At 39.8% G+C, this 21,175-nt stretch overlaps 1 protein-coding gene across 1 annotated transcript in view; it reads left to right on the plus strand.

Moving 5' to 3' along the window:
- Window positions 1-20,926, plus strand: part of PELI2 (pellino E3 ubiquitin protein ligase family member 2) — a 79,883-nt gene extending 58,957 nt beyond the window's left edge. The window contains exons 3-6 of the mRNA XM_080619516.1: window positions 5,141-5,242; window positions 13,077-13,274; window positions 13,963-14,151; window positions 17,307-20,926. Coding sequence (XP_080475642.1) covers window positions 5,141-5,242; window positions 13,077-13,274; window positions 13,963-14,151; window positions 17,307-17,873 — 1,056 coding nt within the window. The 3' untranslated portion in view covers window positions 17,874-20,926. The remainder of the gene's footprint in view (window positions 1-5,140; window positions 5,243-13,076; window positions 13,275-13,962; window positions 14,152-17,306) is intronic.
- Window positions 20,927-21,175: the final 249 nt, after the last annotated feature.

Consider the following 21,175-nt stretch of genomic DNA (forward strand, 5'->3'; position numbering starts at 1 on the left):
GTAAACATTCTGATCAGCAACTGAAAACATCGGCTTTATCAGTATTTTTCCCAGGCCGAAAGTCAAAACCACAGCGCTGCACCAGCTACTAAGAAGGAGGAAAAACTGACTGCTTCTGCTGAACCCAGGACGTCTCCCCACGAGAATTCTTGCTGGACAAGAGGTGGCATATGCTATGGCCAGTCTGGAGCCGCATGTTTCAGATTGGTTTGGCAGGCTCAGGCTGTATACATTAGTGAGGGTTTTCTAATAATTTGCCTCTGCCAGGAACTAATGTAGCTTTTTTTCTGTGCTCAATTGATGACTTTCATTAAACTTTTAAGAACCGAAAAGATATGAGACAGCTGCTCTCAAATTAAGCTGATACTGGCCCATACACTGAAAAGCTTTGCTGGACACTGGGTACAAGCTTTGAAAATACTCATTATTGTTTTGATGGATCTTGGCAGCCTTGAGGTGGAGTTGAAGGGACAGAGGTAAAGTTTAGTGCCTGCTTTTCGTTCTTTCATGTTTTAGTTCCTGCCAGGAAGGTGGACATGGTGGTATCCAGCATGAAACTCTTAAGTCATCTGCTACAACTTGTAATGCTGCTGTACATCTTGCAAGAGTCAGGGCTTTTCTGGCTTAGCTGCTGCAGTAGTGCAGCTATGTGACAACATCAAGGTTTGTGGCAGAGGGGATGATATCCTACTGGTGGGGGGAAAACAAAGGAAGTCTGGAAATTTGAATGTTAAAAGCAGTGAAAAGGCAACCTCAGTATTTTGGTTGCCACAAACCAATTTCACCATACTTTTTTGGGGTCTTGTAGCGTGATTCTGTAGCTCTTCAAGCAGAAAAAATCCTTCATGATCATTCAGCATTCCACTTACAATATTGTTTTATTAAGATACTTACATTTCACTGCTTGGTCGTTGTGAATAGCTCATAGTTCTTCTTTTTTTGTGTAATTCCTGAAATACTGCTGTTTGATATTTTTTTTTTTTTTCTTACTTGGAAGTGGCGAATTGCTTTGAGACCAGCAATTAATGTGGCTATAAAATATATATGAATTGGAGCAACTGTTGGTACTGAGCAGACTGTAAAAGCACAAGTTGAAACACTTCTCATAATGTTCTTTTATTTGACAAATGATTACACAATTCCAGGAAATTATTGTGGCATTTCATACTGAAAATAACTGGATTTAAATAGTGGAAAACAAAGAGGAGGGGAAATAAATGAGGAAGAGAAGTTGGGAAGGGAAAGGAACACCTGGAGAAAAAGATTGTGTCCTACTCCAGTGTTTCAGAGGAGATACCCTGGTCAACCTAATGAGCATCATTAACATATCCCTTCCCAGGAATTTTACCAGATTGCTGGTGGTCAGTGCTCCACAGACTGGCTGGTGCTGAAGCCAAGGACCATCATAGAATAGTTAGGGTTGGAAAGGACCTGAAGATCATCTAGTTCCAACCCCCCTGACATGGGCAGGGACACCTCACACTAAACCATGTCACCCAAGGCTCTGTGCCACCTGGCCTTGAACATTGCCAGGGATGGAGCATTCACAACTTATCTGGGCAACCCATTCCAGTGCCTCACCACCCTAACAGTAAAGAATTTCTTCCTTATATCCAATCTAAACTTCCCCTGTTTAAGTTTTAACCCGTTACCCCTTGTCCTGTCACTACAGTCTCTAATGAAGAGTCCCTCTCCAGCATCCTTGTAGGCCCCCTTCAGATACTGGAAGGCTGCTAGGAGGTCTCCACGCAGCCTTCTCTTCTCCAGGCTGAACAGCCCCAACTTTCTCAGCCTATCTTCATACAGGAGGTGCTCCAGTCGCCTGTGATATTTGTGGCCCTCCTCCGGACTTGTTCCAGCAGTTCCATGTCCTTTTTATGTTGAGGACACCAGCTGGTGATAGGCCTGTCCATCATTGTATCTGCAGCTGTTACAGTTTTGTGGAAATAAACAAAAATTTTGTGTGTGAAAGCTATTACTATCTGGTGTTTGAAAGTGATATCTGATAGTAGGAATATAAATTCATTATTGCAGTATTATGCTTAAAATGCAAGGTGTGAGGGTCTCCTGTTCATCGCTCTGTTTCATTGATATTCTAGAAATACCTGAGACCTGCTCAGGGCTGGAGAGCCCCTTGTTAGTTGTCAAACATGCATAGAGAAAAAGGCCTTCATGTGTATTTCAGACCTACAGTTCAGTGTCTTAGGATGTCCCAGAGTGTTAGTGATTTCATTTGAATTGCATCTCAAGCTCATGTTTGTTCTTGCAACATGCTGTGTTCCTGTGTAATGGTTATTACAAAACATTATAAATTTAAGCTGGTAAATTTAGAATCTGTGTAACAATGATTATCAAATAATTTTTACCTCACTTTTCAGCTCTTGGTACAATAATTGGAACAAAAAACAATGGCTTGAAATTTTGTCAAAAGCTTCATTGCAGAAAAAAGTACTGAAGAGATTGGGAAAGGTTATCTTGCTTAGTCAAAGAATCATGTCATTGAATGGTTGATGTTGGAATTGCCCCTTAAAGATCATCCAGTTCCAACCACATGCCATAGGCAGGGACACCTTCCGCTAGACCAAGTTGCTCAAAGCCCTGTCCAACCTGGCCTTGAACACTGCCAGGGATGGGGCAGCCACAGCTTCTCTGGGCAACCCGTTCCAGTGTCTCACCACCTCCATAGTGAAGACTTTCTTCCTAATATCTGAAGAAAAGCTGTGCCTTCTTTTCTGTGGCAGAAGAAGCCACTGGCTTCTTCTGTGCCAGTGCTTCACCACCCTCACAGGGAAGAACTTCTTCCTTACATCTAACTTGAACTTCCTGTGGTTAAGTTTGAACCCATTACCCCTTGTCCTATCCCTAGACACTGTTGTCAAAAGTCCCACTCCAGCTTTCTTGAAGACCCTCTTAGGTACTGCAAGGCTGTTCTGAGGTCTTCCAGGAGCAGCCTTCTCCAGGCTGAACAAACCCACATCTCTCAGCCTTTCTCCATAAGAGAGCTGCTTCAGCCCTCTGAGGTCCTCTGAACTCACTCCAAAAGGTCCGTGTCCTTTTTGTATTGGGGACCCCAGAGCTGGACGCGGTACTCCAGGTGGGGTCTTAATGCAAGCAGAATAGAGAGTGGGAATCTTCTCCTTTAGACTTTCTGTGCTACAGGTGCACATTTGCTGGGTCATGTTGAGCTTCTTGTCAACCGAAATCCCCAAGTCTTTCTTCTCAGCGCTGCTCATAATCCAGTCTCTGGCCAACCTGTATTTGTGCTTGAGGTTACTCCAATCCATGTGAAGGATCTTGTACTTGGCCTTGTTGAACTTCACAAGGCTGGCACTATCCCATCTCTCCAGCCTGCTCAGGCCCCTCTGGATCCCGCCCCTTCTCTCCAGCGTGTCAGCCACACCACACAGCTTGGTGTCATTGGCAATCTTGTTGAGGGTGTGCTTGTTGAGGTGCAACTGCCCACATTGCCAACAGAGATGTTGGATCCTTTGCCTCCAGGTAGTAACTCCTAAGCCTAAATCCTTAGCAAGTGTTGAGCACTTGTTTAGCAAGTGTTAAGAGCTTTCAGTGAGAGGCGTGTTGCAAAAGTAGTCTCTCATCTGTTGCTGTAAATGCATGAGATTTACAGAAAAGAATTCTTCCATTATGTGTTTTCAGTAATTCTGTGTCAAACACTTTTGCTGTTAGTAGGCTTTTAATATGCATGTAGGTGGTGTTAATACCTCCAACATTCAGTAAAACTTTTAATGATTTGTTTAATATTTGATCTATAGCTTTGGGATCATTTAGATTTTTGTGAGAGATGACAGAAGAGTAGAATATATTTAGTTGCTAGTTTAATCATCCCTATCTGTGGATTTTGTAGGTGAAGAGCAGCATGAAGGAATAGAGTTAGTGAGAAGAACCTTTTCTAGAAAATTACCCCCCTTAGCAGAAATCTGGAGAAAGCTTTAATTAACTTATTAATTCAATACATAAGTGTCTGCAAAGCGTTTCCTCAGCAGTAACAGTCATTACCTTTCATAATTGTGTGCAGTTATATGGACCTTATATTTGCATGTATTTCCCTATTTGCCGATAGATTTATTTCTCAGCTTGTTTTCCTCTGTCCTGAAGCTTTTACTGGTGCGTTTACATTGTACAGTTAGCACAATTACACTTTGGCACCATTTAATCATTTGAAGTGAGTGTTGGTCTTTATGCTTGAAAAAATTATCATTGGTGCCACCAAGATTTTTGTATGCTGAGTCTCAGAGGTTCTGAAAGGATCTCTAGGTCCTGCCCCCATTATGGCTCTCTGCTGTGGCAGCTATGCTCTGTATTTATTAATCAAGGAAAACTGTTTCTCTCAGTCAAGGTTCCTGTTTCTTTCCAAGTTGAGACTGCTTCTGTGTTGGAGTGATGTCTCTCTTCTGTTCTCTGAAGGACTTGCTGGACCAATAAAAAGGCAACCTAGAGATGTAAACCTGGGAAGTCTTTAACAAATAAGGAATTAAACCTTAGTGATGTATAACAGAATAGCAGTTGTCCTTTTCTAGTCTTGCTTCAAATACTAGAATACTATTTTGTCTTTGCTGTATCCATATCTATAGAGACCAGTTTCTTTTGACAGGTAGTATGAAGTACCCTTTTAATGAGGAAAAACAGGCTGAAAGTGTTCACTCGTCATCACATATGAAATTGTTAGGCTCTTTCTGATGTAACTAGAAATCTATTTAACTGTAATGGTATCTCTGAAAAAATCCTGGCACTTTTAACTGTAAATCAAATGTATTGCTCACTTGCTTGAAAAAACAGAGAAACCAAAGAATCCTAAACCCAAAGTCTTTGCTAGGATGCAAGTTCCTATGAGGGTTAGGAACTTAATATAAATTCAGAGAAAACCATGTGTTTGGAGTCTAAACTGTGAAAATGGTAGGTACTGGGTACTTCTGAACTAGAAACAACCAAGTGCCACCTGGGGTTTTCATTAAGGGCAAAACAAAAAATCCTAGTGTATGTGTTTACCTAGCCTTGGAATGACATGTTAGGATACACTGCTTTTCCTGATCATAGTAAAGGTGGTTATATAGTGAAATGAATTTGATTATACTGTTTTTGTGGAAGCTGTATATAATAGACATATTCTTTTATTCCACAGGCAATCAGCTGTAAAGGTCAGCACAGTATCTCTTACACATTATCCAGAAACCAGACTGTTGTAGTGGAGTATACTCATGATAAAGATACAGACATGTTTCAGGTAAGACTCTATGCAATATATGCATTGTTTTTTTAAAGCAACATGGAACCACAGGTCTGCATTACATTATTCTGGGTGTCCTCTGTGATCTGCGGAATTTCCATGGTTGAACCCAGTTGCATTAATATGGGAGCACTTTGCAGTTCCGCATTCTCTGCTCTTCTCAAACCAGCACTAGCATGTTAATATCCTTACTCTGCTTTTTCTGCAAGGACAGCATAGCAATTTTACACATATCACCAGAAATAAATGTGTGCTCTGTTTGAATTTGTAAATAAGCACAAGAATACACCCCTCGCCCTCAGTTAATCAAGTAGCTGGAGTAAAAAGGAGTAGGACATGGGATGGAGAAGGAGGAAGGTAAAGGCAAAGGTAGGGAGGGGAATGTGGGAGCTGTGCACTAAAGGAGACAAACTAGTGATAGAATTATAAAGAAAGCCATTCCTGGATGGTGTGCAAATATACCAAATGGTGTAGGGGACTGTGCCGAGTTTCTCTAGGCACACGTTTTTCTAACACTTTTTCTCTCCGCTGTATGCATTTGTGTTTTTCAGAATCTAACATTCTGAAAACCGAACTTTTTTTTTTGTGCTGTGCTTTATTTTATATACAAGAGACCAGAAATTCTGCACAAACTTAGACCTCCAGCTTGGAAAAAAACCAACATGCACAACCTTTTCCAATCTAGACTAATAAGGTTTGTCTTGTCAACGACCTCTGTGATCAGACCATCTTATCATGAATTATCACTCCTCATTCAGTCTTTCCTATTTAGAAGGGTGTGTAGTTGAGTTGTTGACAGACACTCTGTCAAGATGTCTGTGCTTCATGTGGCTTCTGGTTTTTTGTGCTATATAAAGTCTAATGTGATTTTGGAATGGGTAGGTCCAAATAGAGTTCGATTTTAAAAAAAAAAAAAAAAAAAAAGTAAATACAAAGTCTTGTTCATTGCTGGTTCACGAAGGATTGCACAGCCAGAGTGAGCTGAAATAGGTTTTCTTATGTTGACTGGTAAAAGAAAAATTTAACCCATCCTTTTAGTTATTGTGTGATACTTGTTTATCTTTACAATATTCTTTTCTGCCTTTATTGGCTTCAGTGAAACTTTCCTGTATGTAAATTCATAAAATCACCAAATGGTTTGGGTTGGAAGGGACCTTAAAGATTATCCAGTTCTGGGACCTTAGATTATCCAGTTCTTAACCCCCTGCCACAGGCAAGAACACCTTTCAGTAGACCAGGTTGCTCCAAGCACCATCCAACCCAGCCTTGAACACTACCAGGGATGGGGCAGCCGCAGCTTCTCTGGGCAGCCCGTTCCAGTGTCTCACCACCTCCATAGTGAAGACTTTCTTCCTAATATCTAATCTAAATCCTCCCCTCTGTCAGCTTAAAGCCATTCCCCCTTGTCCTATCCTTACAGGCTCTTGTCAAAGTCCCTCTAAAGCTTTCTTGAAGACCTCCTTAGGTAGTAGAGGGAAGCCTTTCCAAAGAAATGGTCAATGGGACAGGTTGTTTTCCCAAACCTATGAGTATCTCATGTGTTTTTGGATGCTAAAGGGTTTCACAGGCAGAAGAGCTCTGTGCACTCCAGCCAGTCATTGACATAGAGAGCAATACCCCCTCCTTCTCTCCCCAGCCTGTTCTTCCTGAAGAGCCTGTATTCTTCCATTCCAGCACTCCAATTGTAGGAGGCATCCCCCCACCCTTCCATGATGCCAATAAGGTCATAGGCCTTTAGGCATGTGCATGCCTCTAACTCCTCTTGCTTTTCACCCATCCTATGTGCATTGGCATAGAGATATTTAATTTGGGCCCATCAATTAAGCTGTCTTACTGTCAGGAATGGCTGGAAGTCCTTTCTGTTGCTCTTTAGCTGCTCCCTTGCTGTCCTGCAATCCCTTTTCATGCTCTGGGCATCTCCTGCTGGCACCAGGATGGAACTAGCAGGAGCAGGATGAATTGAAGTTCTCCTTCGCTAGCAACTCTAGTTTAAAGCCCCGTTTGCCAGCTTGGCAAGCCTGTATCTGAAGATACTCTTCCCATTCTTTGACAGGTGGTGAGTCCCATGGTCTAAGTAGCTGAATCACTGGCTGTAGCACCAATCCTGTAACTATTTGTTGATTTGCCAGATTCAACTGGCACTTTCAAACCCTTTCCATTCAGCTGGGAGAATTGATTAGAAAGCTACTCCAAACAAAAAAAAAAAACAACATTTTGAAAAGCTGTTTGTGAAAGCTGGAATTAAAGAGTTGCAGAACAGCTGCTTTTCTGGTCATATCATATGACCAGACAGCTCTTTTCTTGGTTGTGCAATATCCTAGTGGTGCTTACATCTTTTACTTGGGGGGTACTGGTCAGTTGGGGTGCTGAGCTGTCATTCTAATAAAATCTAGCAGTCTTAGGCAAGGAGATGCATAATAGGCAAAGCAGTGCTTCACAGGTCCAAGTGACCCTTGTCTAAGGCGGTAGGTTAAGGCAGCTAATTAAGGATGTTTTGGATCTAAAGTAGAAGTTTGACTTAGCTAGAAATGGGCTAGTTAATTATAGAGTAGCCCAGCTAACAGAATATCTTCCTCTGCTTCCCTGTGAGACTCATTGGTGCTTGATAGTGGAGGAATTTGCACAGGGTCATACACTGAGATGGCTTGGGCTGGCTGCCTAACTCAGAGACCTACTATACTTCCATAGCTGGCACTGGAGTGTACATCCCTTGCTGCACCCTCACAAGCACAGCTCATGCTTTCTCCTTCCAGCAGCTCCTGGCTGCCCAGGGAAATTTCACAAAAGCCCTAATTTTGGTCCATGTATTAATTCACCTGTGTGACTGCCTATGGTTCAGGCAGTTATCTGCCATACATTTATAGTTAGGTGACTAGCTTGTAGTGGGTAAAACTATCCCATCTTAACAGTAAAACTTTTTTGAGCTGAATCTTGTGTTGATAAAGTGTCTCAGTCCTCCTGGTTCACCCTCAAATAGCTAATATGTCAGAGTTAAGGCTTACATATTGCTTAAAATTTCTCTTTCCAGTGCAATCTGTTTCTTCTGTCTTGATGTGTAGACTGTCTTGCTGTGACTTGATCTTAGCTTGACCTCTAGCAGTATGTCCTGGTTCGTGTTTCCATTCTCTGTGGCTGTCTTCTGAGGATTGTGCTCCACACATTGGCCTAGAGGGGCTGATAGCTGTGAGAATTGGAAAAGGAATAGTCTGGTAGACTGAGACAGTATTTTGCTGCTCAAGCAATGCCAGAGAGCTGAAGAGGTTTCCATTATTTAGAGAAGCCATTAGATTTTAATCATACTCAGTAAACACTCAGTGAACAGTCAGATTATTTGAGGACTGATTTGTGCAGCCCAGTGGTACATGATGACAAATTACATGTCCTCTGTTGATCCAGACAGTAATGGCTTACTGTTGATCAGGCATCACTTGAATAGGCAATCCTTGGGTTTTGCTGTTTTCTTTTGAAATGTATGTGCTTCTGTCGAACACTAGCAAGGATGGGGAAGCTGAAAAGTGAAAGATAATGCCTGGACCACAGAATTACCTTGAAGCTTAAGGCCCCTCCTTGGCTGCTGCTAACACGTATTATCTTGGGCAAATAACTTAATGTTGTTTTGGTTTTTTTTATCTTCATCTTCCCCTCTGTGAAATAGGATAGTAGCACTGCTTGACTTCACTAAGGTAACCATAGTAAGAAATGTGAGAAGCTTAGAATGGTGGTTGTTAGTAACACCTTAGTCAGTAGGACCTGAAATGGGGAAAAGGGACAGCAAAGGTCTTTGTTTCCTTTGTCAGGATGCTATTTCTAACCTGAGAATAACATGAAAACAGGAGAAGTGATGTGTTGGTGACTTGTATTCTGCAGTTTTTCCAGAAACAAATGGGAAAACTGTAAAGATTACAAACCCAGAATAGCTTCTTATTTTATGTTTTCCAATTTTATAACCAAGAAGAAGCATAAGTAGATGTTTATTGGAAGTGAGGCATATATGGAAAATGTGGGGAGACTATATAACTGTTGTTATATGTAAGTACCATGCAGCCACTTGCTCCCTCTCTCCCCCCAGTGGTATGGGGAGAACTGGAAAAAGGTAAAAAACCCATGGGTTGAGATGGTAACAGTTTACTAATTAAAAATATAAGGAAAAAGAAGAGTAAAAGCCAAGAAAAGACAAGTGATGCACAATACAATTGCTCACCACCTGCTGACCAATACCCAGACTGACCTGAGATCAGTCCCTTCCAGGTGGCTCCCCCCAGTTTCTATACTGGGCATGATGTGCTGTGATACAGAATACCCCTTTGGCTAGTTTGGGTCGGGTGTCCTGTCTCTGCTCTGGCTTTCTGTCCTCGCTGGCAGAGCATGAGACTGAAAAGTCCTTGGTCAGAGTAAGTGCTACTGGGCAACAACTAAAAACATCGGTGTGTTATCAGTGTAATTCTCAGACTGAAGTTGAAAACACAGCTCTACCAGCTGCAAGGAATTAAAGAACTGTTAAAGGTGAAACCAGAGCAACAAGGGACAGTAAGGAAGCTCAGAAGGCATTGAGGAGCAGTGTTCAGGCTCTCTAAATACCAATTTTATTGGCATTTTCTATAATAAAATGAAAATGACCATATTTTAATGCATAAACTTAGCAGTTAATGAAGTGTTTAAATCACCATGCATCACCAGATGTCCTGGACATCTCTATGATTCTGCTCTTATGTGCTGAACTGTTTGTTCTGCTGTGTTGTGTGTGGTTTGAGTTTTGGTTTTTTAAGTGTAATTCTATAGTGAAATTTGTGTACAAATGCAACTATGTACCTTTGTCTTGGTGACATCTAGATCATATTTCTTCAGGAAATAACAAAGAGAATGTACTAATGCGTTCCATCTAGCATCTCCTAGAGTCTACATGCTGCAACATCTATATGCTGCTAATAATGAAGATTTTTTTCATTAGAGTTCAGTAAGCATTCTGTTCATGATGCATCAGTTAGAGCAGAACCTGCTTCTTCATGGCTTGATTGGATGAGAATGGGTTGATTATACCTGTTCATATAATTATGAAAGGAAACAAAATGTGTACCTGTACCCTAAATAACTACAAGTTTATACAAGAAGCAGGTACATCCAATATGTAGAATTGATTTTTTAATATTTTTTTTTCTGAAGAACAGCCTTTCAGAAGATGCATGGTCCAATTCTCCCTGTCATCAAAGTGAAATTCTGTTGGAAGTCCAAGAATCTGTAGCTGTTAAATTATCTACTGGCAGGTTACCTTGTTTGCTTTGTCTCAAGAGTGAGTGTTTTTAATAGCACTTCTTTGATTGATGGTAGATGCTAGCAAATTGAGTGACTGCCTGGCTTTTACACAGCTTTGAACAATAACCTGTAGTGTAGACAATAGAAGTGGCCTGATGCATCAGCAGGAAGGTTTATGATTTGTTATTGGAAGTTGCTTAGTGAAATAATATATATGACACAGTTAACAAGAAAAGTCCCAAAATACAGACTAAAACTACTGGAAAGAAGGCAGTTTTCTGTGCTATTGAGGAAAATCGAAGAAAAATGGGTAATAAAGTCTGCAAAGAGTAGCTTTGAATAGTGGAACCAAGTCTGCAGTGACTGTAATCTGACTGCAAAGTCAGATGTGTTAAACTTCTTGGTAAGTAAACGCACCTTTTTTCAGGTGATCTCAACCCCAGAATTTTTATTTGATATACAGAATGAGGAAATTGCCATGAGAAGGCCACTTCTTAAAATAATTTCTAGTATTAAATTGTAGCACAATACATTGTAATACAGATCCTCTAGAAGGCTTTTTCAGTAAGAGGGATGCAGGGGGAACAAGCAAAACCCCAAGCAAACAAAAGCAAACCCAGTGTTTAAATGTTCTTAAAGTCCTTTCCAGCCCTAACTATTTTATGATTCTATGAATGAGGTACATATAATATTTTAAGGAACAAAATAATTATATAGATTTTAATGCTTACATATGAAGTGAAGCATCCAGATTTCATGTTGACTGATTAATATGATATAAGGAAGACTAGGAGCACACACTAGTGTGTTTGTCATCATTTAAGGGAAAATAAGGCAGGTTTTTCTCTTAATTGCATCTAAAAGGTGAGTCATCTATTTGAGAGTCTGCAATAGGCAGAAACTTACAAACAAATGCATTTGATGTTTGTTTCTGGTTATCCTTTAAGAGACTTCACATACAGATACAGTCAAAAGTTATGAATAAGCTTCCTGCTGTTAGTCAGTGCTGACTCTTAGCAGGAATTGGATGGGAAACAGAAGTGTGCTGGAAATAATACTGTATTATAGAGTAATACTGTATTATAGAATATAGCTCTAAGTTTTAGCTTCAACTTGTCAAGTTACATAAATCAGAAATGTCCCATATTAAAGAGTTTCTAAACTCTGTCTCTTGGGTATTCTAGTAGTCACTTTGTGCGAAAAATTGAAGTGCATACTTTTGATTAGGCCTTTTGTAGTATTTCCTCAGCACTTTTATCTGCAGCAAGCTGATCACATCGTATACTTGGGTTGAGACCTGTGATTTGGAGAGAGTAACTCGATGTGTCACTTCAGGCATGAATTTCAACATGTCTTTTAACACTGCAATGTAGAACTGAGAAGTACAGGAGTGATCCCTCTATTGTTGCTCTCAGTTCAGTTGTGACAAGGGTTAAGTATTAATAATGTCACTTCCCTTGATGCTTGAATAATGTTTCTTTACAGTAAATCTAGTTTGCAGAGATGTATGTTAATGGTGAAACCATACATGTCTTCCCATAGCTGGCTTTGAAGAGCAAGAAGCTAAGCAGAGTAACTTCTTAGGGGACAATGAGATCATGTTTAGTCAGAAGGTTATTTTATATAAATGTAGATGCCTCATATTGCAGGTAGTTTCATGTGAAAAATATTCTCAATTTTCTTCTGTTTGATCACAGGGTGTGTGTAAAATTAATATTCTTTTCCACTCCTTGTTCCTCTGCTCCACTTTCCTAGTTATGCTCAAAGTTGGTATAATGCTAATTTTCCTGTAGAAGTATTGATGTGTCTTCCTGTACATTTGGTTGGCATTCAGATCCCTCTGTCCATTTTTAATCAAATTTTCTGCTCTAGCTGCCTCGATATTTTCAGGTTTGGAATTAAAATTTGTAGATGGCAAGATAGAAAAATATTCTTGTCTACTGATCAGCTGTGTTGTCTTTCTGCTGAAAGAAGTTGTTTAACTTCTTTAGTTACGCATGTGCATAATTAGGAATAAATTTAATCATACAGTGGGTTTTTCCTGAAAGCTCTTCTATTCTGGAGCTACAAATTCTGAAAACATGAGGGTGGGTATTTTTGTTACGATGTATTTAAATAACTGAGTTCTGGGTCTAAAAAAAGTGCTTTATTTTCATGCAAGCTAACTTGGAACTAGAATGTGAATAAAACTTGTCATTTCAAGCTAATGTTTTGGTGGGTTTTTTTAATTTCTAGAATGTAGTGGTAAGTAGCTCGCTGTGGTTGGATTATGAAACAGCAAGGTGATAATACATCCCTGTTGTTGACAATACTCTACCAAACAATTAATTGCAGCTATGTTGGGCAAGCATGTACTTCAGTCGTAGTAAGTGAAAATTTATCATGCCATGTCAGTGATGCCTGCCTAGGACAAATGTGAAAATACAGATTAGTCTCAGTTTGGATCTTGCCATATCCAAAAACTTAGTAGGTAGTAGTTTAGCAATGTCATCAGCATTAACTTGGCAAATTTGTGTCCTTAATGCTTGATATTTCTATGACTATTCCTAATTTTACTGTTATGTTAAATTTTTTTTTTCAGGTTGGGAGATCAACAGAAAGCCCTATAGACTTTGTAGTAACAGATACTATTTCTGGAAGTCAAAATAACGATGAAACCCAGATTACCCAAAGCACCATATCCCGTTTTGCATGCAGGATTGTCTGTGACAGGAGCCCACCATATACAGCAAGGATTTTTGCAGCTGGATTTGACTCATCTAAAAATATATTTCTTGGTGTAAGTAATAACAGTTATGGTATGTATGAACAAACTCTGGTTTTTATTCTCCTATTTTCAAGCCCCACAATTTCCCTGTACTAGTTGATAACTTATCCTGTCATGGGACTTTTATGATTTCAGTATACCAGCTGCAGTGTTAAGTAGAAATGGCAGTTTTATGTGCGTGATTTATTACCAGTGTGGACTCATGGTCATAATAGTCGTCAACAATGAAACTCTATTTTAGTAATTGTTAGTGGATTTTCTTTAGGTTCATTTGATATATTCTTGTTAGCCATTATGAATAAGCTGCTATTGCAGTTGTGAGCACTGCAGGAGCAGATCAACTGCATTATGGAAAAGGATGTGCCTTTACAATAGTATTCCAGTAACTAGGAGTATCCTACCTGACTTTAAGCCCTTAAGTCTTACCTGACCTGCAGTCGGGGCACTCAGCTGAGTTAAAAACAATATTTTAAGAGAGAATAGTAATTGAAGATGCATAAGCAAAAGATGTTACCAGTCTGGCCCAAGGTATTAAAAGTCCCTTTTTTTTTTTTTCCTTTGTAAATCTGTCTTAAGTATTGCCAGCTGGTGAGGAAATGTGTGTTAAACACCACTAGTAAAATATTAAGCATGTAAAACTTCTTCAGTCCATGCAGTTTTAGACAAACTTTTTCTGTGCTGGGGTGATTGTCACATGCAGGAAAAAGCGGCAAAGTGGAAAAATCCTGATGGCCATATGGATGGATTGACAACTAATGGGGTGCTGGTTATGCATCCAAAAGGAGGGTTCACGGAGGAGTCTAAACCTGGAGTTTGGCGGGAAATCTCAGTCTGTGGTGATGTGTATACTCTCCGGGAAACCAGATCTGCTCAACAAAGGGGGAAACTGGTAAGTCAAAAGTAATTGGTAATTAGAACAACATAAGGGATACTTGTTTTCCTGGTTTTGAATGGAGGCAGTCATAGGGTGACTGCTGAGTGCTAGTGTCATGGGTAGTGCTGGGTAGTGGGCACTGAAATAATCTAAGTAAATGTGTGTTACAGTAGATTCTGTACTGCTCTTCTGTTTATGATTATACAGGAGAACACTAAGTTTTCTCCTAATGTTGCTTTTCCAACTGGAATAGCACAGTGTAAAAGCTAAATGAGCTTTGCACTTGAATCTCCATCTCGGAAATGTTCTCCTGAGACATGGGGACATGTGGAAATTACTGCATGGGAAGCTGTCTTTTGCAGTGCTGTCTTAAAAGGAAGAGTCCACTTGCATGCAAAACAAGTTTTGCATAACACAGCTTCTGTTTGATTTACCTGCCACTAGGAAGAGAAGCCCTGCTAAGTATATTCCTGTTTTATTCTTTGAAGCAGGATGGGCTTTGCTGCCACAGGGACTTGTGGCATGCATAACTGGGAAAGGGGTTCCCATGAAAGCATGTGTCTGCTTTTCATAGAATCATAGAATGGTTAGGGTTGGAAAGGACCTTAAGATCATCAAGTTCCAACCCCCCTGCAATGGGCAGAGACATCTCACCCTGGACCATGGCTTCCAAGGCTGTGTCAAACCTGGCCTTGAACACTGCCAGGGGTGGAGCATTTACCACTTCTCTGGGCAACCTGTTCCAGTGCCTCATCACCCTCATGGTAAAGAATTTCTTCCTTATATCTAACCTGAACTTCCCCTGTTTAAGTTTAAACCCATTGCCCCTTGTCCTGTCACTACAATCTCTCCTGAAGAGTCCTTCTCTGGCATCTTTGTAGGCCCCCTTCAGATGTTGAAAGGCTGCTGTGTCTTTCCGTAGAAGATGAGAAGGAATTCCCATAGCTCTCGTTGTTAACCACCACCGTATAGAAGTAGCCCAGCAAAATACATAGGTAGCCATATTTCCAGTAAGGCTTCCCCGGAAGTCCTCTTTGGCTTCTAGATAGGTTAGAATGCTGTATTGCCTGCAGACCTGGAAAAGCCTGTTCTGCTCTGTTAGGGTTCAAGGGTCATCTTCACAGTAGCTTAAGGATGCCCCTTTTATAGTTTTATAATCCAGCTAGTAGACTTTAAAGACTAAGAAAGTGTGCGTCGTGATGGAGAATATCTTCTCTTTTTCGTGCCAAAGTTACTTTTGTGTTGCTACCTTAAGTTCCTATTAGCTCGATGGTGTTAGAGATATCCCACATACTTGCAGAAAACTGGCTTTCCAACTTTGACATCGGCTTTGCAGAAAACTGACTGCTCAGAGGAGTTAGGAAAATGGAGTTTGACTATTTTGTTCTGCTTTCAGTAGACAGCCTTCTGTACATAAATTGCTTTGTCACTTCAATGATGGCAGGCAAACATTGCCTTGGGGACTGGGACAGATGATGTTGCGATTGCACCCTTTGTATCTGGTTAACAGAACACCTTTTTAGTGCTGCTGAAGAAAGGCATACTAAAACAAATAAATTCCCTTTCCTGCATCCAAAATGACTTGAATTCTCATTTAAATAAAATTACATGGCACACTGGTATTCATGTGATCAGTGTTCGTTGATTGGGTTCATAAAACCAAATGCACTCTATGTAATGAATTGAGCACATTGCATATGAGAGAGCTTTTTGCTTTGCTGTTTGTGCAGGAATTATCTGAAAAGTCCATCAAATCAAGGCTTCTCTCGTTTCTACTTCAACTGCTGAATTTTTCTGTTGGAAATGCTTTACACTGGTAACCTCTTATCTGTAGTCTGTAATGTACCATCTAGGTGTTTTGTGCAAGGATGATGCACAGTTAATCTCCAAATTTAAACTGGATTTAAATGTAAATGGAAAATTGGTTGTCATGCATAGTGTTCTTAAGTAGACATGATGATTTTCATATGACCTACTTTGTGTATTTGTATTTGGCTATTTGTTTTGCCTTAGTGGTATTGTCTATGTATTTTCTATGCATAAAGCCAGCATATGTCTGTTTTCCTCTTAAATTTCATAAAGAATTTTTTTAATATATGTTCATTGTTACTGAACTGGTAGCAATAGTAGAAGATGCTTATATGCTTGTGACATTAAAATAAATTAAAGAATATTTCAGCAAAATACAATGTGTGTTTGGCATAATCCCTTGAAAATACTTTAAGTACCTACATTTGGTCACATGAGAGAAACCTTTAGGCAGTGCACATTGGGGCTATATTTGCATGCAATAGTTCATTAAATAAAAGGCCTAACTAGTTGGGATGGTTAATTGTTCTGCAACTGAAGCCACACAGGCTCAACTTCTGAACTTGTTACTTGAGAAATTCAACTGGTAACTCACTCTGCTGTAATGATAATCTGTGCAAGTACCTGTGCATGTAGCTTGCAGTGCATTTGTCATTTATCCCTAATGTATCTCTAGAAGAGTTTCACTGTTGATAAGGTACACTATGGGAGTTCATGCTCCTGCAAAATGCTTTATGCTTACCACAAGCCAAAAAAAAAAAAAAAAAGGTGTCTGAATGGCAGCTGGTCTATTCTGGGTGGCAGTTTCCAGTCCAAAAAGGATCTTCTGCTGTGTGAGCAGCCTCTGCCAGTCTAACGGACAAAGAATTCCAGGGGAGCAATCTACTAAAACAACCCTTAGGGAACGGCAAATTTCCTCTTCAGGACTTACCTTTAACCATGACAAAGGCACACAGAGAATCAGTATTAGAGAGGAAAAGTAGCATGCTGAGAGGTAGGGGATATTTGTGAATAAGTTAGTGATTACTAATGTAATACTTTTCCCAAACTGCAGGCAGGAAGACTCTGTATAATTATTAGTATTGACATAGCATATAACAATTGCAAAATTAAGACAAAATTAAGACCAGTACCAGCACAGAATGAGACACCAATGCTTGTTATAATCTTAAATATAGGATAAGATATAAGAGGTGGATTGGATTCAGGCAAATGAAGGGGTCACAATGAAGCAATAGAAAAATATTATCTAATGTGCTAGGGATGGTAACAGCTTGGTGAGAAAGACAACATACTTACAGAACTCAGTTGTTTGTAAAAGCTCTCAGGCTTAACTACTTGTCCTTGTGTTCTACCTGTAGGTAGAAAACGAGACCAATGTCCTACAAGATGGCTCTCTCATTGACCTGTGTGGAGCCACCCTTCTGTGGAGAACGGCAGATGGACTGTTTCACACTCCAACTCAGAAACACATTGAAGCTCTGCGACAGGAGATAAATGCTGCCAGACCACAGTGTCCTGTTGGGTTAAACACTTTAGCATTTCCCAGCATCAACCGTAAAGATGTGGTAGAAGAGAAACAGCCGTGGGCGTACCTCAGCTGTGGTCATGTTCATGGCTATCACAACTGGGGACATCGCAGTGACACAGAAGCGAATGAGCGGGAATGTCCTATGTGCAGAACCATTGGCCCCTATGTGCCTCTCTGGCTTGGTTGTGAAGCGGGCTTTTATGTGGATGCTGGTCCTCCAACTCATGCTTTTACCCCTTGTGGACATGTATGCTCAGAGAAGTCTGCAAAATACTGGTCTCAAATCCCCCTGCCTCATGGTACTCATGCATTTCATGCTGCCTGCCCTTTTTGTGCAACACAACTGTCTGGGGAACACAACTGCATCAAGCTAATTTTTCAGGGTCCAGTTGACTGATACCGCTTTACAATGACCACAATAACATTTTCTTTAACAATTTACTGTGAAGATTTTGCCACTAACTCTAAATTTTACCTTTTTTTATAATGTTATTAATAGGGTGGTAGGGTGGGAATGGGGAGCTGGCAAAGGAAATTGTGAGGGACTGTGGTGGAATTGAGATACATTGATACCTGGAACTTGACAGATATCAGTGGTTGTTGCATGCTCAAAAGCAGCATATTCATGAAGTCTTCTTGGTCCAATTGTAGTATATTTGTAATCTTTTTATTAGTACCCTGGATCAGAAAAAGGTGTCTTAATGATTTTTTTAAGCTAAGATTTTTTAATGGAAAGGTTTTTTTCTTCTAAACTTTGACAAGCCTTTAAAACCTATTTTTCAAATCTAGAAGGAACATACAGAATGTAACTGTCTTTAATTTGCGATATAATTTAACTTGAATAGTTTCTCAAGGAGCTAATACAGAATGTGTGGACAGCCGTAGGTGAATGTTCACTAGAGATAATTGGATATGTAAGAGAAAAATCAGCTGTCTAAATTGTAGAGTATAAAAGCTATTAAAATATCTATTATGGCATAACACAGCTGGCCAAAAAGGCATCAAAGATTACTTGAAACTGAGGAAATCCTGTTTGCATTGATTTCCTTTCAGTGTAAGGTATCCACTGTTCATTATGTATGGTATATGGCTGATTTTTATTTTTCTTCCCCTTCCCCCACTTTAACCTGCATCTGGTGAAATTGCTTTACTTTTTTACATACTTAATTCTGGGGTTTAAGCCAGTGTTCTGTATATGTGTAGTCCAGCCTTTTTATTTCTGCTTAACTTAGCTTGCCCTGACTGCTCCTTGCATGTCCAGGACCATTGGGTTCATTGAGATGTAGCAAGCCTTTAAAAACTGCATTAATGAAGGGGTAGTGCTGCAGCAAAACAGAACGTTTAGGTACAGCTTATACAGAACTTATTTACATAGACCTAAATTCAGGAAAGCACTTAATTTGTGTTTAGATCTAAACCCATGGATGGGACTATTTAGATTCTCAAGTGCTTCAATGGATTGCGGTTATATGCTGTTATGTTTTGAAATAGAAAAGCAATTAGAAGTCGGGGTTTTTTTTAAGCTCACTTACTAGCCAAAACGCCGTAAGGAGAGTGTCGATTCTAGTTCAGCTGAGTATTTTTGTTCAGTTTTCAACCTGCTCCCGTCTGTCACCTTTTTTTGCAGATTGAGTTGTGTTTGTATCCATTATTTTTTTTCAAATGTGTGCAAATCAAACAACATTCAAATGTAATCAAATATATGCACCAGGGTGGTACATCTGAAGTGGATCACTTGAAATTCCTCACTTTTTGAGAGCTGATAAATGTTTACTATGGAAAAAATTAAATCAGAATTTCATGAGATGTACCCTGCCCACTGTTAGTTTCATTTCATACAGGATGATAACACTTTGATTTGTGATTTAGTTTGGGTTTTTTTTTCTTTTGCTTTCCGTACCTTTGGTATCTGAGGTATCAATCTATCCAGGTTAAAAAAAAAAAAAGTAAAGAATTTGGGAGAAAACTGTAACATCTTTAGATGAAATTGATCATTCAAGCTCAGTTCCGTTTAATCAACTATAGCTCTTTGCTATATTTGTGCCCTTTGTATAAATACATAATTTATATGATTTTAATATATTCTGTATATATATATACTTGAATTGGCCTGTTCATATTTTGGTTGTAAAGTTGTTTTATAGTTAACCTTATAAACATTTTGCATGTCCCTTGCCAGTGGTGATGGGACATACTTTGTCTGCTGCTGGTTTTAGTATGATTTTGCTGTATAAATGTTCAGCATTTTAATAATTTGGAAATAGCCTTTCTTTTTATGCTTTTGCTGTTCAAAAAAAGAAAATCTGCAGCATTGCCTCTAAATATCCCAAACTGTACAGTTTTTGTCCCACTCAGTGATTGGAAATAGGGTGAATCTTGTTAATCTAAAACTATATACTTCTTCCTAGTGCCTTTTCAATGAGATCCTCTTGTGATTCTGTATTCTGAGTCTTTACTCCCACAAGACAACCTTGTGGCTAATCACCAAGAGCAGCAGCCCAGCCAGATTGGGAAGAAATGCCTTTGGCCTTCAATTCCTTGTTGTGGTTTCTGTCATAAATGTGAAGGTGCCTCTTCCTTGTTTATATTCAGTACAAGTTCCTCAGGTCCCATATGCATACGGCAGCATTATTTCTACTTAGCATATACCTCATCTGCGAGAGGCAGTCTCACCTCCACCAACTCCTTACCGGACTCTGTGAAACACTTTGTTCCTCACAAGATATGCTATGAAATACACTTTCAGGAAATGTTCTTTGTTGAATTAGGGCCATGAGCTGTGTATTAAGGCTGGTGGCCAGAGGTCTCGAGCTCCATGTATGACAGCTTCCCAGGTCTGGGGTGTGGTAACTGTAGTACTGAGCGGGGCTTGGTTGGTGCTTGCATGTGTGGTCTCCTTCTGAGCATAAATGTATTGTAAACATGCAGGTTCCCAGGTATCTCCATTACTGAGCTGCTTTACTTTCTTCTTTCACTGTTGCAGTTTAATTGCTCCTTCAGGGCTCCATATATCTCTATACGTTGTGCAAAGTGAATGTACAGTGTCAGAAGAATCCTCACTGCAAACATCTAGCACACCATCTGGTTGTGGTGTGTTTGCCTTGCATGAAGTGGAAGATCGACTACTGGTTTGTATCCAAGTGAAGTGTCTATTTTAAAAGACTTTTAAGCAAGACTGTTGTTTTCTTTTGCTGTTGGCAGTTCTGTGTAACACAAGGAATACTGCAGGGAGGAAAACTCTCCTGGTGGCTGGGAAGTAAACTTCCACAGTTCCTTTGTATGAATCCAGGTACTGTGCCATTAACCAGCATTCAAATCTAGGGTGAGTCCTGCAGAGCTGGATTTGTTGGGAAGGCAGAAAAGTTTGTAGCATTATTTTTCTCAAACACTCCCGCCACATTTACTGCTCTAATGAAATGATGGACTGTTGGGCTGATAGCCCTTTTCTCCTTCCCTCATCTCAGCAAACACACCTTCTGGTCTGGTAACTCAGTAGTGAAAGTATTGCTGGTTAAATAAAAACAGTTCTGTTTGGAGTGAGTAAACTTGAGAACCACTCTCAAACTTTGTTTTGAAAGCTTATTTCGTAATTTTCAGTGTTAACTATGTTTCTCGTGTACCATTTCAAATGCTGGTAAAGTGTTCTGTAAGGAGTTTTTTCACTTGTTACTGTTGATTCTATTTGAATGCTTCAAAACC

This window comes from Psittacula echo (assembly GCF_963264785.1).
Source record: "Psittacula echo genome assembly, chromosome: 5".
Taxonomy (NCBI): domain Eukaryota; kingdom Metazoa; phylum Chordata; class Aves; order Psittaciformes; family Psittacidae; genus Psittacula; species Psittacula echo.